The sequence below is a fragment of the Gymnoscopelus braueri genome, assembly GCF_963280865.1.
Source record: "Gymnoscopelus braueri genome assembly, chromosome: 9".
In the NCBI taxonomy this organism is placed as follows: domain Eukaryota; kingdom Metazoa; phylum Chordata; class Actinopteri; order Myctophiformes; family Myctophidae; genus Gymnoscopelus; species Gymnoscopelus braueri.
This window is the reverse complement of record NC_137610.1, coordinates 46,590,036-46,615,707: the sequence shown is the minus strand read 5'-3', so window position 1 is coordinate 46,615,707 and position 25,672 is coordinate 46,590,036. Positions and strand designations below refer to the sequence as shown.

At 41.1% G+C, this 25,672-nt stretch overlaps 1 protein-coding gene across 1 annotated transcript; it reads left to right on the top strand.

The window, feature by feature from the left end:
* Positions 1 to 16,751: 16,751 nt before the first annotated feature.
* LOC308092350 (zinc finger protein RFP-like) lies at positions 16,752 to 25,381 on the top strand (the record flags this gene model as incomplete). The annotated part of the gene is made up of 3 exons (XM_080438201.1): positions 16,752 to 17,149; positions 22,734 to 23,352; positions 25,349 to 25,381. The coding sequence occupies 3 exons, from the start codon at positions 16,752 to 16,754 to the stop codon at positions 25,379 to 25,381; spliced, it is 1,050 nt and encodes a 349-aa protein (XP_080294327.1).
* Between the last annotated feature and the right edge of the window lie 291 nt (positions 25,382 to 25,672).

Genomic DNA, 25,672 nt, shown 5'->3' with positions numbered 1-25,672 from the left:
TGGGGAAAATGTTATATAGTTATGTTTGTGGGTTATTGTGGGGTTTGGGGATGGTAGTTAATTTAGATCAGTTAAGTGATGTCATATTGTGGTTTTCATAGTAGGTATATTGCTGGGGTTGGTATGCGGGGGGGTTTATGGGAAATTATTATGATAGAGCAACCCTGTAGTTGGTAGCACCTGAGGGTGGGGAGTATAAAAGGCTGCTTTCTATGCAGTCTGTAAGGAGGGCTGGTCAGAGTAACATGTGCCCAGAGGACATGATTTTATTGTTAGGATGTATATTATGAACACTGTAACTTTTTGGAATAAAGGCCCACCAAGTGGATTTTATATATTTCCTGCCTCTGCCTCCTCACTTCTGGTCATGAACGCTCGGTCAATCTAACAGGTGTATAGGAGTAAAGTTATTTTGCATGTTTTAGAAACATACTACGTACAATACTTTGCATATCAGAAACAACACCAATAGCAGAAAAATATACTATATTCACTGAAAAAAAGAGGGGTGGGGAGGGGTGCAGAGGAGGCCACTTCCACTAGGCTCCTTCCATGGAGCTGGCTGAGGGAGTGAGTTGTTTGACTCTCTGTGGTCAAGCTGGTAGGAGATAGAAGTCCACTTGTAATCTGAGGACAGACATGCTTTTAGGTCAGTGTTCAGTGTTTCAATGTCCATCCTAAGATACACTTCATTTACTATTTTTTCCCCCCTAATTTTTCTAATTGCCCCCCGGCCCCACTTTGAAAACCACTGGTCTAGATATGCGTGTGTGTGTGTGTGTGTGTGTGTGTGTGTGTGTGTGTGACTACTCTTGCCGGTGTCCATGTTTGTTGAGATAAAGATATAAATATCATATGTTTTTTGTCACTATATTTGTATCCTAGGAGCAGTGAGCAGCTGTTGGTTGTTGCGGCTCGGGGAGCATTTAGGGGTTTAAGTGTCTTGCTCAGTTTGACGCTTTGACACATTGCTGAGGCCTGGAATCGAACCTGGGACCTTTGCCTTCCCAGGCGGGCTCTCTAACGACTCAGCTATGGCCGCCTCATGTTGCCATGGTTACCTGATGTGTCTAATCACAGTACGTTGAGGCCGGTCTGGAGTCACATGGAACTCCATTTTTGGGAAAATGACGTCATATTTGATGATGTCGAGATTTGAGGAGCTGGATTTAAAGGCTGATTCCACACAGTGTGAGGACATTAGTGAAAGAGAAGCAAACTTCATATCCTCCTATTGAAGTCATAAGAGTGCCGAGTGGAAGTCAAAACTGACCATTCCTGGATCGTAACTTGAGATGTCACTGTTTGGGACAGTTCTAGACAGATGGGGAAGATACTCAGTCAAGAGATGGAGAGAAAGCTGTGTGATGCTGAGATGAGGAGGATGTGTGATGCTGAGATGAGGAGGATCCAGCAATATGAGGTGGATGTGACTCTGGACCCTGATACAGCTTGTTCCCACCTCATCCTGTCTGACGATGGAAAACAAGTGAGTTGTGGAAACGTAAGGAAGAATCTCCCAGACAACAAAGAGAGATTCTGTACAAAGCTCTATGTCTTAGGGAAACAAAGTTTCTCCTCAGGAAGGTTTTACTATGAGGTTCAGGTTGGAGGGAAGACTAACTGGAGTTTAGGAGTGGCCAGAGAGTCCGTCAACAGGAAGGGAGTCATCTATCGGAGTACCAACACTGGTTACTGGACTATAAGGTTGAGGAATGGAAATGAGTACAGGGCTCTTGTTGATCCTGGCCCCGGTGTCTCCCTCCCTGTAAGAGAGGAGGTCCAGAAAGTGGGAGTGTTTGTGGATTATGAGGAGGGTCTGGTCTTCTTTTATGATGTGGAGACCAGAGTTCATCTCTACTCTTTCACTGGCTGCACCTTCACTGAGAGACTCTACCCATTCTTCTGTCCATATAGGAACCTTAATGGTACAAACTCTGCTCCTCTGATCATCTCTCCTGTCAATCACACTGATTGACAGGATTAATCCTTACATTTACAATAGAATGTGTAAATTACACAGTATAATTGTAACTCTTAACAAACCTGCTTATCTGCAGCAGTTAGGGCTTCAGTGCCTTGCTCAAGGACGCTTCATCCAGTTCAAAACACTGGTGACGACCTACAAGACAGTCAAGGTCACGTCACCTCCTGACCTTCAGGACATGATCCACCCCCACACCCCTTCACAAACACTTTGCATCAGATATCAGGGTTTTCTTCTTTAAAAAACAAAAACAAGGGGGCATGGTGGCGCAGTCGGTAGCGCTGTCGCCTCACAGCTAGAAGGTCCCGGGTTCGATTCCCGCCGGGGACGCTGTGGGCGCTTGGGGCGTGTCTTCTCCTCCGCGTCATCAGCGCCCATACCCTAGTTGGGGTTGGCGAAAGGGCCTAGTCTGTGTGGAGTTTGCATGTTTTCCCCGTGTCTCCTAGGGTAGTTAATACCCTCACAAAAACATGCAGTAATCCTGGTCGCTATACCGCCTCCCCCATGACAGCCGGGGCGCCTGATGGAGGGGAAGGGAACTGGTTGGAATAACGTGTTCCTTCCACGCGCTACGTCCTACCGGGGAAACTCCACCCTGTCAGGTGACAAGAAGGTCAGTTGCCTCTCATGCATTGAAGGAAGCATGAGCTCGGCCCTGGCCTCCCTGGCTGTGGGGGACTGGTGTAGGGCTGGTGTAGCGCCCAGGATCACTTAGGAAATTGGCACCGGGTGAAAAAAATGGGTAACAAAAATCGCGGGATAAAAATTTAGAAAAAAAAACAAAACAAAAAAATAAATTAGAAATTATGTTGTGAGTCATGTTACAAGGTATATTTGTATTTAAAAGCAATGACTTTTGTACTATTATTTGAGTATCATTTTGACTGAGCTACTTTTACTTATATTGGAGTAAATTTGACTGTACTCAAGTACTGGGGTCGAGTACTTCGTCCACCACTGGTACCTAGGGGACACGGAGAGAACATGCAAACTCCACAAAGAAAGGCCCTTTCGCCAACCCCACCTAGGGTATGGGCACTGATGACGCGGAGGAGAGAACATACCCCCAGCGCCCACAGCGTCCCCAGCGGGAATCGAACCCAGGACCTTCTAGCTGTGAGGCGACAGCGCTACCGACATTGATATCCTTTTTCTTTTTTTAGATATAAGATTATAGATAGATATATTTTTGGGGCTTTTATGCCTTTATTTGGACAGGACAGTAGGCTGACAGGAAATGGGGAGAGAGATGGGGGGAGACATACAGCAAAGGTCTTCGGGAACGGGAGTCGAACCCGCGACACACTGTCATGCTGGATTACCAGCTTATGTGGTATGCGCCTGAACCGCTAGGCCAGCGGACGCCCCCATTGATATCCTTAAGCTTTGTCAGCACGTTGCAGATGCACCATGCAACGCTTTGTGAGCTTGTAGTAGGTTGGTTGGCTATTTTCGTCATGCGATTCTCTGGGTATATATTTTGCCATTAGAGCTCTGCTGCTGCTGGGGGGCTAAAAGCAACTGTAGTCTTAGGGTTTATCACCATGCCGGCTTGTGGTGGACATTTTTGTCAAAATTCTATTTTTGCCATGGACATACAAATATTACCAGAAACCGAGCTAGCCCTAAAATATATATTACTTTGAGGGAGTAGGTTGTGGTTGAGGGACCTTCAGTGGTGGACACTCTCAGAGTTATGGGGGTCCTTGAGAATAAAACGTTAGAGAACCACTGTGCTAGTGGACTCCTAATGTGCCATAGTAAATTAGTGTGTCATGCATATTCTGAAGAAAACCTGGAGACTGACGCTCAGTAATTGGGTCTTATGATGAAAATGAGAACATTATAATTGTATGTAAAAACAACATCTAAAATGTGCCACGGACACATTTGTCTGTGTACCGACATATTGATGACCAGTGGTGTAAAGTAACTAAGTACATTTACTTAAGTACAATTTTGAGGTATTTGTCTACTTGAGTATTTCCAATTTCCAATACTTTTACTTCTACTCCACTACATCTCAGAGGCAATTATTGTACTTTTACTCCACTACAATAATTTGACATTTTTAGTTACTAGTTACTATATGTATATTTTGAATATTATTACAAAACATACATTAACCACTTCAGCCCTATGTACATTTCGGCCATTTGAAAATAGCCGATCTACAAGCTCACAATGCGTCGCAATGCGACGCATTGTGAGCTTGTAGCTCTGCTATTTTCAAAATAGTTGTATACATTTTAAAACTTGTTATATGGGACATTCTGCATAATGAATACATATTTTGATACCAATACTTTTGTACTTTTACTCAAGTAAATTTTGAATTCAGGACTTTTACTTGTAACAGAGTATTTCTACATTGCAGTGTTGATACTTGCACTAAAGTAACAAATGTGAGTACTTTTTCCACCACTGTTGATGACCCCTGTGAGTAGTCTTGTTTGTGTAATGATGTCCTTTTAGCACAATTTTCACACTCTTCCCTTAAATGAATACTGCAGATTTCACTGTGTAGTTGCGATATATATTTTTTATATTTCTCTAGTAAAAGTAAAGGGTGCAGAAGGCTGGGATTGTGTGGTTAGATGTACTGTACCTGGAAAGATATTCTGTGATTGAGAAATGTAAATGTCACGGTGCTTTCTGAGAATACAAGCTGATACATTTACTGTCTAATGTCGGCACAGAAACAGCTCAAACCTGTGCCTCGGTTTTTTTCACATTTGAACTAAAATAGAATGCAATTATTTTGAAAAGAACACAGTGTGTTCATTATACTGTGTATAGTATGACAGTATAGGCCTAATAAAGTGCACTGACAGTTAACAAGTTCTCTGTCTAAATACTTCTAAATCTCACACATTCCTAATGAGTTCCAATATCACCACTCTCTAAGAAGTTCAGCGCCAACAGTCTGGTTAATTAATGCAGTGGTGGAAAAAGTCCTCAGATATTTTACTTAAGTAAAAGTATCAATACTGCAATGTAGAAATACGCCGTTACAGGTAAAAGTCCAGATTTCAAAATGTAGTTGAGTAAAAGTACAAAAGTATTGGTATCAAAATGTACTTAAAGTACCAAAAGTAAAAGTACTCATTATGTAGAAGGTCCCAACTCACAAGTTTTCAAATGTATAAGAATCCTTTGAAAATAGCCGATCTACAGTACAAGCTCACAACGCGTCGCTTTGCGACGCGTTGTGAGCTTGTAGATCTGCTATTTTCAAATGGCCGAAGTATAGGTGTGAAGTGGTTTTGTAATAATAATCAAAATCTACAAAGTAACTAGTAACTAAAGTTTTCAAATAATTCTAGTGGAGTAAAAGTACAATATTTACCTCTGAGATGTAGTGGAGTAGAAGTAAAAGTACTGAAAATTGGAAATACTCCAGTAAAGTAAAAATACCTCATAATTGTATTTAAGTACAGTACTTGAGTAGTAATGAGTACATGTACTTAGTTACTTTACACCACTGTTTTTTGCTCAAGTGCTGTAAAGGATAATTCCAGTCATTTTAGATGTTTGCTTTGATTTGTCACTAATCACTCACCAACATACAAAGGGCCGTTGAATTTTTCCAGAGAAGCCCCATGTTGTCCATTGTGGAGACCCCTTCCACTGGCATAATGGAGTAATGTAGATAAACAAAAATCGCCTATTTTAGCAGCTCCAAAGTTTTTTTTCCACTAATCCTCATTATAATAATAATGATGGATTTTATTTATAACGCACTTTACATTTACAAGAAATCTCAAAGTGCTTCCAGAAGGCAATTGCGTAAAAACAGAAACATCACACCGGTAAAAGAAATCGACAACTAAGAAACTGAAACAAAACAATTAAAACATGGGGGCATAAAGCCTAGAGGTAAAACCAGCTAGCTCTCAGGTGGACAGGGCGTTCCACAGTTCGGGGGCGACCGAGCAGAAAGCCTGGTCGCCCATGGTGCGTAGATTGGCCTTGCGGGTGTTGAGGAGGTTGGTGTTTGAAGAGCGGAGGTTGCGGGTCGAGGGTTGTAGGGAGACTAGGTCCTTGAGGTATGAGGGAGCGTTGCCGTGGATGCACTGATGTGTCAACAGGGATATTATGCAGTGTACTGACACTCAAACATGCACTGAATGTCCCTTATGAGCTGCCGTTCATGCAGAACAACGTGAAGCTAGTCCTCTGTGTTGCCAGATTATGTGAGAGAAACAAGCAACCAGCTCCATGTCGTTCTGGCAGCTCATAAGGGACATTCAGTGCATGTTTGAGTGTCAGTACACTGCATAATGAGGATTAGTGGGGAAAAAAAACGAACTTTGGAGCTGCTAAAATAGGCGAATTTTGTTTATCCACATTACTCCATTATGCCAGTGGAAGGGGTCTCCACAATGGACAACAGGGGCTTCTCTGGAAAAATTCAACGGCCCTTTGTATGTTGGTGAGTGATTAGCGACACATCAAAGCAAACATCTAAAATGACTGGAATTCTCTTCTACTGTTTTTTTTTTTATATATAAAAATGTTAACTTCCTGTTGATTTTGCTATTTTTATTAAGAAGAAAACCCGGACTGCATTCGCGGATCCGGATCTTCAAATAGTTAAATCAGCAGGAAGTTAACATTCTTTTGTTTTTTTTAAAACAGTACTGGGATTGGTGATGTTCTATATTTTCTGAATCAGCTTTGTTCGTGTTTGTTTACGTGCTTAAAGAGTGACTTTGAGAGCTGTTTTACCGTACAATGTAAGTCAATGAGGAGCAAATTTAGAATGATCAATTTCTAATCAATGGAGGAATTATTTTTGATTTCTTGTCCACCTTTGGAGTTACATCATGGCAAGGTAACTACACAGCCCAAACCTCTACCAAAGTGGTCTTGCCCTTTAACCCATTAAGACCATCTGTCATTTTAGATTTTAACCATTATTCTAAAGTGGTTTTAAAGTGGTTTTAAAGTGGTTTTTCAAAAATAGCAGATCTCTCAGCTCATAGCGCGGCACTCGGTGCCGCGCTATGAGCTTGTAGATCTGCTATTTTTGAAAAATCTTGAACATTTGTATCTCAAATCTTTGCTTCTGGGGTGTCCCTGGAACAATATATTTTGAGATGGGGGTCCACGGCCAAATACATGTAATTTTGAGGGTCCTTGACATGAAAAAGTTTGAGAACCACTGATATTATAGCAACATAAGTAAAAAAAATAAAGTTAGGACATTTGTAGAATCGCCAGAAGCAAAGATTTGAGTTGGACATTTTTGCTTTAAAAACATATATTATTCAAAGATTTGCAAAAGAAAATCATAAAAAAAAAGATATACAAGCTCAGAGTGCCGCGCTATGAGCTTGTATATCTGCTATTTTTTTAATAACCCAAATCTAAATCTAAAATGACACAGATGCGTTCCCGGTATTGAATGGGCTAAGTAAGATACATCTGAGTGCTTCTTCCAACACTGACTACCCGGCCCGTCATCAACTATATACCATGAATATTAGTTCTATGGTGTTGTGGAGACAGCAGGGGAAATAAAGTGCAGGGGAATTGTCTCTGGTGTGATAATGGCATCATTTGCTACGTCAATTCTCTTGTTGTTTAGCATCGTTCACGTCAAAAGACCTCCAAAGTGTGTAATGAGATGTGATGAGAGACGGGTTAATGCTCGTGTAATGTATTTATACCACACGCCTCATCAAGCCCAGAGGTCTCGAGTGGAACGTAAACAAAACCCGGTGTATGTGTGCTTATGTGAGAGTATGCAGCACACATGTACTGTACTGTATAGGTATAGGGCTGAGTGATATGACTTATAGGAAAAGTTCACCCAAAACATGACGTATTTCCTATCAATTACACACCCCATGAAGCAGTGTTGATTTTTGACGGCAAATTTTTATTTAGTTTTAGTCAGTCTTTTGAATACAACTCCATTTAGTTTTAGTCATATTTTATGACTGTAGTTGTAGTAAAAGTACAAAAGTATTGGTATACACACAGTGCAGTGGTCACTGGTCAGTGGCTCTGCATGGGTTAACCTCCATGCGACCTCCTCTCACGTCCCGTAATAATACCCCTTATGGGACACAGTGACAGGTTGAAACGGACTGTTTTCCTTGGCTGTGGAGAGGGACCAGGGCTTTGCTATATAGAGGTCATAACACTGTTTCTCATGTCCCAGCAGTGCCGAGCTCCAGCCTCAGCCCCTTATTGGGCCCTGAAGGACCCCCGCTCGCTGCTGTTACAGGTTTTATGTTTGTCAGGTGATATGTCACTGGAACGGGCCACCATTATTCCTGCGTTGCCAGGTTATATGCGTTTGCACTCAAGCCTAGCCTTGATCTCATTGTTCCTGCACTGTTTCCATTAACTCATTCAGACCGGGAACACATCTGTGTAACTTCTGGACTGTTTCTGTAACCACTTAAACCATTATTGTATACTTTGGCTTTTTTTTTCTTAATCTAAAAAATGTGTGCAAATCTTTGAATAATATATTTTTTAAAGCGGAACATTTTTAACTCAAATCTTTGCTTCGGGGGGGTCCCTGGAACAAAATGTTTTGAGATGGGGGTCTGCGGCCAAATACATATAATTGTGGGGGTCCTTGACATGAAAAAGTTTGAGCACCACTAATGTAGAAAAAAAAAATCAGAAAACTGTTAGGATTTAGAAGACATTTTGTAGAATCCCCCAGAAGCAAAGATTTGAGTTATAAATGTTTGCTTTAAAAAAAACATATATATTCAAAGATTTGCACACATTTTTACGAAAAAAAAAAAAAAAAAGCAGATCTACAAGCTCGTAGCGCGGCACTCGGTGCCGCGCTATGGGCTTGTAGATCTGCTGTTTTTGAATAGCCAAAGAAATTGTAACATGACACAGATGCGTTCCCGGTCTTAATGGGTTAAAATGATGTGAAGCAGTAGTCTGCAGAACAGCCAACGTGAAACAGAACAGACGTTTTTATATATATCTTCTGGACTGTTTCTGGAAAGAATTGGTTGTACCCTATATTATGTGTCATATATATATTGGACTTTTTCTTGATTGTAATATGAGTGAATGAATCAATCAAAATTCATTGCACGTTATACAAGCCAGTTCCCCATATCATCGAAAATTTCACAGTGAGATGGAAAGCTTAATTGTGAACGACTTTAACAATCAATACTCTGAAGAAAATAAATGTTACATTTCGTTGCTGTTGGGGGCAGAAACCTCTTATCTCCATATTTCAATGTTTTTGTTTTTTTTCCCCCCGTAAATTAATACCCTACTTCGCCATACGAGAGTGTCGCACAAACGTAGTGAAAATGGCAGATCTACAAGCTCACTGTGAGCTTGGAGATCGGCTATTTTCACTATTTCAAAATGTTTTAATTCAAAATGATAATAAAAAAAGACAAATATTGTACTTTTACTTTACTACAATTATTTGAAAACTTTAGTTACTAGTTAATTTGTATAGGTTTTGATTATTATTACAAAACTTCAGCACTATTAAAACTTTGGCTATTTGAAAATAGCAGATCTACAAGCTCACAATGCGACGCATTGTGAGCTTGTAGATCTTCTATTTTCAAAAGATTTTTATACATCTGAAAACTTGTGAAATAGGACATTCTGCATAATGAGAACTTTCTACTTTTGGTACTTTAAGTCCATTTTGATACCAATCATTTTGTACTTCTACTCATTTTTTTTTTTTTTACTGAATTTTTTAGTACTTTTTCCACCACTGGTTTGGGACATACAAGTTTTCCACCCGACAGCGACGACGATGAAATATATAATGAAGCCTGAAAATCTGCACTGATCTTTGTTATATCGATGCTCCAGCAGTCTTATTGGATAACTTTATCCTCTGGCAGGGGTTTCTAAACTACTTTAGGATGCTAAGCATTCAATCTGCCCTAAAGCCAGTATTATTACCAACGTGATATGAGGCAGGTGGATGACCATGTATCACCAGTGGAGCTGTTTAATATTTACAATAGAAGGTAATGCCTTTAAACACAAACCATGCCACGGCTGGTCACACACACACACACACACGCACACGCACACCAAGTAGTAATACGCATGCATTTAATTTCCGGACTTGAATGTTTAATGTTTTGTGTGTCTGTTTCACAACATTGCGAGTGAGAGACACCAGATTTCTGTCCTTATTTTATCCTGAGCCTGGGGGCAATAACATCGCTAGAGAGAGAGCGAGAGAGAGAGAGAGATGTAAAAAGGATGAAGAGCATATAGAGTAAGATGGCAGTGGTGTAAAGTAACTAAGTACATTTACTGAAGTACTGTCCTTAAGTCCAATTATGAGGTATTTTGTTTTTACTTTACTGGAGCATTTCCGATTTTCAGTACATTTACTTCTACTCCACTACATCTCAGAGACAAATACCACTCCACTACAATAATTTGAAAACTTTAGTTACGAGTTATTTTGCAGATTTTGATTATTATTACAAAACATACATTAACCACTTCAGCACTATATACATTTTTGGCCATTTGAAAATAGCCGATATACAAGCTCACAATGCGTCGCGATGCGACGCATTGTGAGCTTGTAGATCTGCTAAGATTTCTATGCATTTTATATATTTAAAAACGTTGTGACATTCTGCATAATGAGTACTTTTACTTCTGGTACTTAAAGTACATTTTGATACCATTACTTTTGTACTTTTACTCAAGTACATTTTGAATTCCGGACTTTTACTTGTAACAGAGTATTTCTACATTGCAGTATCGATACGTTTACTTAAGTAAAACATGTGAGTACTTTCTCCACCACTGCATGTTAGTAACTGAGAGAAGGAAGGGAAGTGGAGATCTGCTGGAGCTGTGAAAGCAGGGCCACGTTCTGAGGAGATCCACTTGCTTGGATGGCGTACTGCCCTGGCCCACAGCAGTTGGGCTTGATATGCTATTTTGTGCACGGTGCTACACACTGAATATAGCTTCGAGATTCTTGTGAGTTTGTAGATTAGGCCTTGGTTTGTATTCAGCGCACGGCACCGGCGCGAAACAAAGTATAAATCCGCCATGAGAAACTAGAGAGCAGTTCTGAATGCAAACTGATTTTACTACCTAAGGGTGGGAAGCGATGTCTAGGTTTCCCCCTTTGTCAGGCCTGGGGTCAGACAGGGAGAACAGGCCAACGCCCATAAATGAACCCCCCCCCCATTTTACATCTTTGTGTTTTTTCTTTATGTTAGTATTAAACAGTGGTGGAAAAAGTACTCAAATGTATTACTTAACTAAAAGTATCAATACTGCAATGTAGAAGTGCTCTGTTACAAGTAAAGTCTGGAATAAAAAATGTACTTGAGTAAAAGTATCAAAGTATTGGTCTCAAAATGTACTTAAAGTACCAAAATTAATAGTACAAAAATGTTTGAAAATAGCAGATCAACAAGCTCACAACGCGTCGCGATGCGACGCGTTGTGAGCTTGTAGATCGGCTATTTTCAAATAGCCTAGGTATAAAATAGGGCTAAAGTGGTTAATGTATGTTTTATAATGTAATCCATTTATATCTGCAAAGTAACTAGTAACTAAAGTTTTCAAATAATTGTAGTGGAGTAAAAGTACAATATTTGCCTCCGAGATGTAGTGGAGTAGAAGTAAAAGTATAGACAATTGGAAACACTCAAAACAGTAAAGTAAAAGTACCTCAAAATTGTACTTAAGTACAGTACTTGAGTAAATGTACCTATAGCGACTTTACACCACTGGTATTAAAGACAAAAATGTAATCTTCTTTGAACCCGGCTAGTCATTAGTTGGCTATTGTAAAGCTCATCTCACTCCATATCTCCATATCTATCTAACCGTTAAGGCATGCTGGTGTATAGGACACATAACGATAGCATCATAATTCCCAGCTTTTATACCATGGAATATCTCATCCTCGAAGCATCTCTGTATATTATTTCTTTACACAGTCACACATTACATGGAAGACAGAACAGTTTTCATAGGAAACTCGACACAATATTGTTTGGATAAAAGCAAAAGCAAAAAAGTACACGTTTATTTTCTGATGTGGCATTTAATACACTTAATTTAATTTTTCACTGCAAAACCTTGGGTGTTAATTCAACTTTCTGAGAGTGCTCCTCTCTCAGAGTCAGAACCCAGACCATACCAGTGATTTAGTCCACTGACTACAACTCACAGTATTCTTGACATTATGACTATTTTCCAAAGCAAAACTGTGCGTTTGTTTGATTCCTGAAGAAGTCACTGGATTATGTTCATTTCAATATGGTATGAAAATCAACTTGCAGAGACTAGAAACTTGATAAGTAATGCAACACACTATATTATGTTTTGTGTGGCTATTTCTTTATGTTATCGTTGTGCTTTAATGCATTTTTCAAGCCCGGAGTGATTTGAAAGGTCTAGCCAATATATATTCTCTGCAGAAAAGATGGATTTACTAACGAGATCTATGACTTATTAACCACACACTAACATTTAGTGATACTAATTTAGTCCCTTTGAGTTGTTTTTGGGGGTATCTGTCACTGTAGTTTCACATACTTGTACAGTATGTGAAATGTATCCTCTGCATTTACTATTTACTGCAATGGGAACTATTAATACGGCACCTGGGGAGAAGTTAGGGTTTAAATGTCTTGCTCAGGGACAGTTTGACACACACTTGGGTGGGCCGGGAGGCAAACCGAGACGTCCTCTCTATACCCACAGCTACAGCCGCCTTAACTCAAATATTCAGGTATGTTTTTGAGAATATTTCAAAAATCAAGCCATGCACAGGAAACCAGCTCGGTGGCCTTGTGGTTAAGAGTGTCCGCCCTGAGACTGGGAGGTTGGGATTCGATCCCCGGTCGGGTCATACCAAAGACTATATAAATTGTACTTAAAGTACAAAAGTAATACTCATTATGCAGAAGGTCCCATTTCACAAGTTTTCAAATGTATACAAATCTTTTGAAAATAGCAGATCCACAAGCTCACAATGCATACGCATTGTGAGCTTGCAGATCGGCTATTTTCAAATGGCCAAAATGTATACAGGGCTGAAGTGGTTTATGTTTAGTAATAATAATCAAAATCTACAAAGTAACTAGTAACTAAAGTTTTCAAATAATTGTAGTGGAGTAAAAGTACAATATTTGCCTCTGAGATGTAGTGGAGTAGAAGTAAAAAATATTGGAAATTGGAAATACTGAAGTAAAGTACAAATACCTCAACATTTTACTTAAGTACAGTACATGAGTACTTAGTTACTTTCCACCACTGGCCTACTGCATGAGCGAAGCTGTGAATAGAATGACACGTACTGCCGATATGGTCCTTATTATGAACACTGTGAAGGTCATGGCAACTCATAGCCATCTGGTCCTTGGCCCCAAACAGTGGGCAGTCTAGATACGTCTAACCACGGATCTTTGGGCCGGACAGGTGCTGCGGTGCATGTCACCACTGCACCTGTGACCGGTGCAGAGAGACCACTGCAGCACGCAGGCCCTCTCTGCTGGAACACGAAGGGCAGGCCAGCTATAAAGCCTGAGTTATAATTAGTTAGTGCTTGTGTGGGTGTCTTACACTGAAAATAGCCTATCTACAAGCTGAAAGGCGTTATGAAGTTTGCATATTCAGTACGTGGCACTCATGGGCAACTACTAAGTAGCTATAAATCAATCTTAAGACAGCAACAGAGCTGAACACAGCACTGCTTTTCCTGTACTCATCACATCACCACGGCTGCTTTCTGAGTGATGGATGCTGTGTGTAAACAACAAAGTGATGTCATCAGAGAGAGAGAGAGAGAGAGAGAGAGAGAGAGAGAGAGAGAGAGAGAGAGAGAGAGAGAGAGAGAGAGAGAGAGAGAGAGAGAGAGAGAGAGAGAGAGAGAGAGAGAGAGAGAGAGAGAGAGAGAGAGAGAGAGAGAGAGAGAGAGAGAGAGAGAGAGAGAAGAGAGAGAGAGAGAGAGAGAGAGAGACGCCCCAGAAGGGACAGGTCAGGGTGATTGGAGCTGTTAAAAGGATAATACATTATACTGCTTCACTCACAGATGCTCCTTCATTCATGAACATAAAAACAGAATGCGGTCAGACATGTATATACGCTCACAGGCCAAACATTCCACAACTGGGCTTGTGTGTGACTCATCATTCATTGGGTCATTCGGCACAGAGAAATGTAGGTTCTTCTTTTAGACAGAACCGATTAAAAGCTTTTATTGGGGGAAAATTAGCATGCAGACATGGCAATAAAAATGTTTAAATCTTCCTACTGTATATACTGCATGTGAACATCGGCGTTATATGCTACTGTTTGGGGCTCTGGGCTTTGGCAGGGGTCACTGTGCAGTCAGCAGTTCCACTAAATGGGTTCACAAGGAACAAATACCCCTTTGCCACATGAGTGACTCATTTATTGCGGCCATTATGTAATTTATTTGTATTTACAGCGCTTTTGAAATTAAAGCAACACAGCCGTCAGATCATTGAAGTGCATTTAACCCATTGTGACCGGGAACGCATCTGTGTCATTTTAAGATTACTTTGGGCTATTCAAAAATAGCAGATATACAAGCTCACAGCGCGGCACCGAGTGCCGCGCTATGAGCTTGTAGATCTGCTATTTTCTTGTTCTTTTTATCGTGAAAATGTGTGCAAATCTTTGAATATATATTTTTTCATCTCAAATCTTTGTACGTATGTTGCTATAATGTCAGTGGTTCCCTAACTTTTTCATGTCAAGGACCACCCAAAACAATATGTATTTGGCCGTGGACCCCCATCTCAAAATATTTTGTTCCAGGGACCCCCAGAAGTTGTAACAGAGTTAAAAATGTTCGCTTTAAAAAAAATTACGTATACAAAGATTTGCACAAATGTGCACGATTTCTCAAAAATAGCAGATCTACAAGCTCATAGCGCGCGGCACTCGGTGCCGCGCTATGAGCTTGTATATCTGTTATTTTTTAATAGCCAAAGAAATCAAAATAAATACACAGATGCGTTCCCGGTCTTAATGGGTTAACAACAACTTCACGTTTCAGATGTTGAAATTGATGGCACCACATGCTACACAAATAAAAAACAACAATAAAAAAAAAAGTTAGCTTGGTCCTTGGAAACAAAGTGCCTCGTGTCCCCCAGTCTATAGCTTCCAAGGAGGTCTTCATTTTCTGTGTTTTACGTGATCGTGGCTTTCCGCCAAACACTTAAAACTCAACGCATAGAGAAAGCAGAGGTAAGGGGTGAGTGATATATCTTTTAATGGCTCGACCCTCTGACCCTAATCAGAATACAGGAAGGAAGTATCAGCCTTGGTAACCCGGAGTTAGAATAACCTCCAGCTGAACATCAATGAAACCAAGGCGATGGCGGACTTTTGTGGACATTCTGCCAGCTCTGGTTGAAGGACAGCCCATAGAGTATAGTCGCTTCTTTAAAATTCCTTGGCACTGCGTTGTCCAATCCCTTCATTGCAAATTCAATGCGGTTGTTATTGTCCTACTATTGAATCTGTCTTCGCTTTTTCTATCACAGTCTGCTATGGCGAGAGAAAGGGCGTGTGAAAGGGCCACATCGACTTGAGAACATTGTCACTGATATCACAAGATGCGCCTCTTGCAGAATCAGTCGATCTCCACGTAAAAAGTCAGTCCATACCCTCTTATAGACAACTAGCCTTGTGACATTCACACCATTACACAGCAGTGCAAGCAAAAGATGCATTCCAGATGCATCAATATTTTGAGACTGGTGATGAAAGTATGCAGATGCTGTTCTGTGACACTACTTGCTGTCTGTTTGCCCCGCAGGAACAAATTAATGGTTTGAAAGCTGGATTGAAGATGTTTATCCAAGGAGTTCAGGTGACTCCATCTTACGCCTGAGCTGACAGCACCAGAGATAAATGAAACGGTCACATTTCAGCAGATCTGAAGACATTCACAGATGGAAGGAAACAGAAGCCAGGCAGCTTGAATGAAATGATGTTTTTGTCTCAACCAATTAAGCCCTATTTGATTTTATTTGAGTTTAGTTTACTGTATGGTGAAGTATGTGAAGTATTGTGAACAGAAACATGTGGGTGTGTCAGTGTGCAATATTCTTACACATAATGTGCAAGTTTGATTAACACATTCCATGCCAGAGTTTAATCTCATAATGTACTCACCAGTGCCAGCGTTTTATTGTTGTTTTTTAGTTTTTTTCATGTCGCCACAGACCTCGCTAAATAAGTTAAAAGTGCGCGTTCATTTGGTTCTAAACACACAGCGGATCCGTGAGAAACGGCGAGCGAAAACAGTTTCCAAATCCGTGCCGCCATCTTGAAGCTACAGCCGATGAACGGTAAACAGTGATCAGCGAGGAGAAAAACAACAACCAGAGAAAATCGAGTTTTAAACAGGATCCCAGACAGGAAGCGGATACGATCGAAAAAACCGGAACCCGAATAATTCCGTTTCCGACCGGAAACCGGAAACGGAAATGGATCAAAAAAATTCGGAAAGTGCACCTGGGGCACTTAACATGGGAATCGGCGGTTCGCGTAGATCTACGCGACTGGCACGCTGCGGCTTTAAATAGGTTCGCGTAGATCTACGCGACTGGCATGCAATGTGTTAATAAACACACTGGTTTCACTGTTTCCATTGAACATGCAACTGCTCTGCTGTTGCTTCCGTGTGCGCGGCTCTGCTGCAGCACCGCGACCTCAGCGTGCCTTGTATGCCTTATTGTTTAGTTGTTTGTATTGTCCGTGTGCCTATATGTCGTTACATGTTATGATGAGAGCAGTAGCTATAGCTCTGCTGATCCTATGGACTATCAACCCCTGCTTGTCGGTCGAACAGACTCAACTCGACAAAAACATCTGGCGTGAGGACGGCGCGACCAGGATCGCCTGTGTCACTGTGTACAGCCGAGCTGCACTGCTGGCATTACGGCCGCCGGAGCCGAACACAACGGCAAACCACGTTCACCTACCGGTGTTGGATAACATCCCCGCCGAGTTAATCCGAGGAAAAAGGAAGAGGAGACGAGGGAAAAGAGGGGGAATTCGGAACCGACTACGGAGGAGATTCACCCGCCCCCCGCTCCCTTCTATCGTTCTGGCCAACGTGCGTTCCCTGCACAACAAGATAGGCACGATACGGACATACACAAGGTACAATCATGATTTTCGTGAGGCATCACTGTTTTGTTTCACTGAGAGCTGGTTAAAGCCATCACAACCAGACTCACTCTATGAAGTCCCCGGATTCACTCTGGTACGACTGGACAGAGGTGGAGGGAGGGGTTACGGCGGTGTATGTGTGTACATAAATGATCTCTGGTGTCGATCCTTCACCGTCAAACTTAGGATATGCGATGATCCCAACGTGGACATCCTAGGCATGACTTTAAGACCCTTCTATCTTCCCCGCGAATTTGGGTGCATTTTACTTTTTCTAGTATATGTGCCTCCTAAAGGGCCAGGAAGAGCTGCACAAGCAGCAAAAACCACTGCTGACTGTGTGCACGGACTGCAACTGCAGTATCCAGAGGCACCAGCAATCGTGCTGGGAGACTTAAATCAGTGCTATCTGGACACCGTGCTGCCGGGATTTGAACAATATGTTAAGGATGCGACGAGGAAAAATAACATTCTGGACAAGTGTTATGTGAACATTCCACATGCATATGTTGCCACGGTTGGGCCGCCTATATTGACCTCTGATCACAACGTTGTGTGCATGACCCCAATTTATAAGTCAAAACTGAAGAGAGGAAAGCTGGAGAAGAAAGTAGTTAGGACATGGACAAATGAAAGCAAGGAACAACTAAAAGCATGCCTGGACTGTACAGATTGGGACACTTTTAGAGATGGTTCATTGGACGAAATAACCACAGTAACAAATGATTACATTAATTTTTGTGTACAGCTGGTTGTTCCTACAAAAGAAATTAAAATCTATCCGAACAATAAATCTTATGTGACCAAGGACATAAAGAATGTTATAAATGAAAGGAAAACAGCCTTCATAAACAAAGATTTCGGTGCACTTAAATTGACAGAAAAAAAGCTAAAAACTAAAATGAGGCAGGCAAAATTGGCACATAGACAGCATCTAGAGGATGCGTTTAAAGCCAATAATCACAAAAAGGCGTGGGATACTATGAAATCCATGACAGGAATGTCATCCCCAACCAAACCTATTGTGACAGACAATGAACTTGGCTTTGCCAATGACCTAAATACTTTCTATGCCAGATTCGAATCATTAGGTGATTCCTCTAAGTGCACTGAAATACTGAAGGCTGTAACACCTGCCCCCTCAGACAGAATTATCATCACTGAAGAGGATGTCAGGAGAGTGTTTCGGTGTACTAACACAAGGAAAGCTAATGGGCCGGATGAGTGCAGTGCTTTTCTCCTCAAAAACTTTGCATCTGAGTTGGCTCCTGTGTGGCAACCAATATTTCAAACCTCTGTAGATACACACATAATTCCTCTGTGTTGGAAAACCTCGCACATAAAACCACTACCCAAAATCCGATGTCCAAAAGAACATAAGGATTATAGACCCATAGCTCTCACTTCAGTGACCATGAAATCACTGGAAAGAATACTGTTGCAACATCTTGTAAGTATAACTAAAGACAAATTTGACCCCTGTCAGTTTGCTTATAAGAAAGGTTGCGGTACAGAGGACGCGGTTGTCACACTGGTCCACTTCATTACAAAACACCTAGATAAGTCTAACAAGAATCATGCAAGGGTGCTGTTCTTAGACTTCTCTTCAGCCTTCAATACAATACAGTCTGATATTCTGGTGACAAAGATGGTACAGTTGGAACTGAATCCATACTTAATTCACTGGTATGCTTCCTTCCTTACGAACAGAGTACAGAGGGTGAAAGTGAACAAAACCCTCTCCTCAGCATTAACTACTAATGTTGGTGCTCCCCAGGGTTGTGTAAGCTCAGCTGTACTTTTCACCCTTTACGGTGGAAACACACCAGACTTTTTTCGCGCACACACGCATATACGCACACACGCACATACGCACTTTTAGATCCAGTCCTATTTTAAAGCCTGCGTATGCGGGACTCGCGTATCCGCGCGCCTGGTGTAGCCGCTATCATTGATATCAATTGGACCTAAACAAACGCGCTCTACGCACCACGCATACGCGTGCTTTAAAAAGTCTGGTGTAGATCGGCCGTTATACTGACAGCTGTCGTACTGAGGAATGTCTGTCTGAATGTCGCACTGACAAACCAGACCAATACATTCTAAAGTACTCTGATGATACAGTTTTGATTTCTCTTTTGGATAGTTCCAGTGATCCTGGACTGCACCAACACAGAGTAAATAAGGTGGTGGAGTGGAGTGATAACAACGCTCTTATCATTAACACAAAAAAGACAGAGGAGATTGTTTTTGGTGCCCCACTAGAGATACACAGATCCCCCATTACTATTCATAGTGAACAGATCAACCAGGTATGTTCGTATACATACCTAGGAGTAGTAATTGACCACCTTCTGTCATGGAAAGACCAGATTGAATCAGTGGGTAAGAAGACAAAGCAAAGAGTCTATTTCCTTCGCCGCCTGAGATCTTTTGGTGCTAGTAGACAGATTCTTCTTTTGTTTTTCACTTCTGTCATTATGAGTGTTCTGCAGTACTGTAGTACCACCTGGTATGGATGTCTGTCTGTAGCCTTAAAGTCACAACTGCTGCAGCAACTGAACATTTGTTCAAAGATTGTTGGACAACCACTTCAGAGGCTCTATACATCTACGTATAATGACAGTATGATAAGGTTGGCAAGGAATATCACTTCAAACACTAGCCATGCTTTGTATGGAGAATATAGGTTGCTGCCTTCAGGAAGGAGATACAGTGTTCCTACATACAATAAGGTCAAACTGAAGAGGTCCTTTGTCCATCAGACGACATTGAGGCTTAATCAGGAGTTGTAGGCTTGGGGTAGGCTGAGAGGTGGACATTGCTCTTGTCTTTGTATGTATTTTGTTTTGTTTTGTTTTCTTGTGTCATGTCAAATGTGTGTACTGTTTATTGTTTATTGTTGCATACATGGCTGCTGGGTCGCAAGACAAATTTCAGTGTGAACTGACAATAAAGTATTATCGGATCGTATCGTATCGTATGAAGTGTGTCAATACTCTGTTAAGAAGTATAGATAACAGAGGAAAAATAACATGTGTATTGTTTACTTCTCAATCTACATACAGGGTGTAGCCCTAGTAGGCTACTGCAGGTGTAATGCAATCTTACAACACGCCACGATGTGTTGTGTTGTGAGCTTGTAGATATGCTATTTTCAATAAATATTGGAGAAAAAAAGTAAATATAACACAAATCTTGTATGGGGTCCCTGGCACACAATGTTTTCAGATGAGGTTCTGTGGACAAATACATATTAATAAGCTGGGCAATTGACATGAAAAAACAACGTTAGGAAGCAAGCCCAAATAAGCAACTACTTTAGAAACAAGTCCAAAAAACACACAACCACCAATATTTAGAAGTGACTTTAAAGAAAAACAAGCCCAAAGTCGTTTACAATAAGCAGACATGGCAACGCTGGTAAACAGGAACCCCTTTGAAATGGGGCTTAATTCCCAAATTCTGGTCATAAAAAAACAAAAACAAACACATTAGAATGAAAAAATCTAAGTTGATCTACAAGCTCACATCATGTCGCGATATGGTGCATTGTGAGTTTGTAAACCAGCTTTTAATGTATAGCACATTGGCATAGACACTATGGCAAATTAAAACAATTATATAGATCCACAAATCTCCATATACAGTATAGATCCCTGAAGTCATCAATATGACATCATAGTACTGACATAACACACTGGCCTTAGTACTCAGTGGTGGAAAAATTACTCAAATTCTTTACTTGAGTAAAAGTATCAATACTGCAATATAGAATTACTCTGTTACAAGTAAAAGTCCAGAATTAAAAATGTACTTGTGTAAAAGTACAAAAGTATTGGCATCAAAATGTACTTAAAGTGGTGGTGCACTTAAAGTACCAAAAGTAAAAGTACTAAAATATTAAAAAATAGCAGATCTACAAGCTCACAACGTGTCGCGTGTAAATCGGCTCTTTTCAAATAGCCTGTGTATAAAATAGGGCTAAAGTGGTTAATGTATGTTCATTTATATCTGAAATGTAATTAGTACCTAAAGTTTTCAAATAATTGTCGTGGAGTAAAAGTACAATATTTGCCTCTAAGATGTAGTGGAGTAGAAGTAAAAGTATTGGAAATTGGAAATACTCAAGTAAAGTACAAATACCTCAAAATTGTACTTAAGTACAGTACTTAAGTAAATGTACTTAGTTACTTTACACCACTGTAAGTACATTGATAATGTACAGTTCTAAATAGTCTGACAGCGGGTACAATGGGTATTGCATAACCAGAGGGGAATGTGTTCCTGACAGGCATCGTTCCCAGCGGGCATCGGCCTTGTATATGGTATACATTAAGTTTGTCTGTATATTTGAATTGAATTATTGTATTTATTTAAATGTCATGCCACCTCGTGGCCCATCCCTCATGGGATTATATAACACCTTTTCAGACTTAGTTACAATATTCAGTATGTTTCTGTATAAATGAAGAGCATTATTGTAGAATTAGCCTTCCAGCACCAGAAGTTTGTGATTATTATTATGTGTGTATTTCCTGCTTAGTTAGGATCTTATACCGGAGTGATGGGATGGTGTATAATCCGAAGGTACAAATATACACAGATTGTAAAGGCCACAGCTCTGACCTGTGGCGTTGGGGTCCACAGCAGGGGACTTTGAACATGAGAGTCACATGAAAGAGACTTGAGAGTGTTGATTGATTAGGTCAGATGAGGAGCTGGGGTACAGTGGCTACTGTTTAAGAACAGTGCTGTCAGACAAGTCACATGATTAATCAACAGAAGGTTACACCCACATGGGCAGACCAAACCCATATAAATAGAGTGGATGCTCACTGAACGGGACAAAGTGGTCTGCAAGCATCAGTGTTACTAGTTACCAGGGTGTTATTGCTGCGTTTGTCATTTTCCATTGAGAGCTCCGAGAGACTGAAGGTAAGAATTGAGTGTGTGTTTACACGACGATAAATGTATATATTTCTGATATGTTTTATAGTTGTATGTGTATATTTCATGTCAGTAATTTGTTGTTGTGTTGTTGTTTATTTTTCCTTTTCTAGGTTTATAACCTATTGATTCTGGTAGTAGCTTGGTGTGGCTACTGGCCTAAAAGTGTTAGAGTGTGTTTATATTGTAATGTTAGTATACAAAAAACATCAAAGACACGGGTCTGAGTTGTGTCCTCTAACTCGTTTGCTCTAATACCATTTACAAGGAGAGATCTAATTATTTGCATTGCTTGTGTGACTGGCTAGATAATTGTACAATTATAATTGACAATATTTGATGTTTTCACTGAATAAAGTTTGTAGGTATAAATGAAGAGCATTATAATAATAATAAATTTAAAAAAAATCATTTCATATTTTCACTTTTATTTTCAGTGTGTAGAAATGGCGTCCGCCAGCAGTCTCCATTCTGAAGAGCAGTTCCTGTGTTGTATCTGTCTGGATGTGTTCACTGATCCAATCACCACTCCATGTGGACACAACTACTGTAAAACCTGTATCACACAGCATTGGGACAGTAGTGATGTGTGTAAGTGTCCACTATGTCAAGAAATCTTCTATAGGAGACCACGATGCTCTGTTAATAAAGTCCTCTCAGAGATGGCTGATCAGTTCAGGAAGTCAAAGGAGCTCAAACAGCTGAGGAGGATTCAGCAATATGCTGTGGATGTAACTCTGGACCCTGATACAGCACCTCCCTATCTCATCCTGTCTGAGGATGGAAAACAAGTGAGTCATGGAGACATACACAAGGATCTCCCAAATAACACAGAGAGATTCTCTTCCACTCCCTGTGTCTTAGGAAAACAAAGCTTCTCCTCAGGACGGTTTTACTATGAGGTTCAGGTTAAAGGGAAGACTGCCTGGGGTCTAGGAGTGGCCAGAGAGTCCATCAACAGGAAGGTACCAATCTCACTGCACCCCAACAATGGTTACTGGGCTATAGGGTTGAGGAATGGAAATGAGTATGCGACTGATGTCCTCCTCCCTGTGAGAGAGAAGCTCCAGACAGTGGGAGTGTTTGTGGATTATGAGGAGGGTCTGGTCTCCTTTTATAATGTGAAGACCAGAGTTCATCTCTACTCTTTCACTGGCTGCACCTTCACTGAGAAACTCTATCCATACTTCAGTCCCTTTCTTAATGATAATGGTAAAAACTCTGCTCCTCTGATCATCTCTCCTGTCAATCACATAGATTTGTCACGGTCTGCCCCCCCACAGACCGTGTCTCCACTTCGGCCACTCCCACATTCCATTCCATCTCTCAGTTCCTGTTACACTCTAAATATTATAAACTTTCAGGACAATTGGTTTTGATTGCACATCACTAAATTGGATGAGATCTTACTTGGAGGGTAGAGAACAAGTGGTTGACATCAACGGAACCATGTCCTCATCCCTCCCGGTGAGCTGCGGGGTTCCTCAAGGCAGCATTCTAGGGCCGTTACTGTTCCTTCTATACATTAACGACATGAATGCTGCCTGTAACTGCAAACTGTTCCTGTTCGCTGATGACTCGGCACTCCTGATCTCGGGTGAGGACAAGTTGCAAGTTGAGGAAGCTCTCAGCTCTGAACTCTCAAAAATCCGTACCTGGCTTACCGATAACAAACTGTCACTACACCTTGGGAAAACTGAATCCATCCTATTTGGGACCAAACATTCCCTCAGTAAAATGAAGGTAGATGACTTCAAGGTCATAGTCGATGACACAATCATCACTAGCAAAGAAGAGATTACCTATTTGGGATGTATTCTTGACAAATACCTGTCAGGTGAAAGCATGGCAACAAAGGTGGTCAAAGGAGTAAACCAGAGAACCAGATTTATGGGCAGAGTTTCCTCTTTTGTCAACCCTCAGGCCCTCAGGACCCTCTCGGGGGCCCTGATTCAGCCCCTTTTTGACTATGCTAGCTCCTCTTGGTACTCTAACACCTCAGTGTCACTGCAGACTAAGCTTCAAACCTCCCAAAACAAACTGATCCGACTACTTCTCGGACTGGGGCCCATGACCCACCTCTCTCCCACTCACTTTGCCAGCCTAGGCTGGCTCAGGGTGGAAGACAGGGTTAAACAACTAAAAATGGGTCTGGTCTTCAAAATTGTAAATGCAGATTTGCCCGAAATGCCCCCTATACCCGCATATCTGTATAAATACCTCGAAAAAGTTAGTGACACCCACAGCCACGAAACTAGAGGGAGCGTAAACAACAATCTGGTACCACCCACCCATAAAACAAACATGGGCAAATTCTCCTTCTATAGCACAGCCACCAAGGAATGGAATAGTCTAACCCCATCCCTCAAAAAATGCAGTTCGCTGGGCTCATTCAAAACAGCCCTAAAAACTCATCTTTCTGGAGGCCGAAAGAGGAGATAGTACCAGTTTCCCTGTAGACAGACGACCCCCCCCCCTCCTCTTTTTTGTACATATTTTGTATTTCCTCATGCATTTTTTGTATATAATCGTTATTTTTCCATGCTTCACCCCCCCCCCCTTTTTTTGTACATTTATTTTTTATTTTATTTTTTTTCATGCTCCTTTTTTTTGGTACATAGTTGTATTTTTTCTGTATTATCTGTATTTTCATGTTGATTTTTGAACTGTTTGGTTGCTACTATATATGTCTATGAAATTAATTCAAGGACCCCAACGGAAACAAGTCCGCAAGGACTTTTTTGGCCGGACCTTTTAGTCAAAAGCATTATAAATGTAACTGTGTTGTTTTACATTCTTTTGCCTAATAAAAATTTCAATCAATCAATCAATCAATCAAACAGCCTAAGTACAAATATCAGTGAAGTCATTATTCAGTCCGACTTCACTGTAGCCTATAGTAGCCTTTTCATGAATGACATTTGTACTTAGGCTGTCCTGAAAGTTTATAATATTTAGAGATATTTAAAGTTTCAAATACAAAAGTAGTTGTAGTAGGCGAGAATTAACAAGCTGGACATTTAGACTGAATGTTGCCTTTATCCTCATCTTGCGCTAATGCACGCAACTGTTTTGCCAGGTTTTATTGTTGTTGTTTCTCATAAGCGTGCATCCGTTGTCCGTCAACAACACAGTAGTCTGTGCCTTGACTTCAGTGCGCTGACTCTCTCCCAGCCCCGCCCCCTTGCTTCAACAATATGGGAATAGGCAGTTCGCGTCCCCACGGCACTCCCTCATCAGCGCTGCTGTGCCCTGCCCTTTACGAACCTGTGAACACTTCTCCAAACAACCTTCTCCCTATAAAACTGGACTCTTTGCACTCACTCATTGTCAGTTCATACCTTCATGCCTTGATGTTCTGTGTTGGAGCTCTTGCCTTGTATTTAGTTTCAGGCTCCAGCATCTGTGGCATCCCCTGGGGTCTCGTCTCCGAAGTCTGCAGCGACGCCTGGGGTCCCGTCTCCGAGGTCTGCAGCGACGCCTGGGGTTTCGTCTCCGAGGTCTGCAGCGACGCCTGGGGTTTCGTCTCCGAGGTCTGCAGCGACGCCTGGGGTTTCGTCTCCA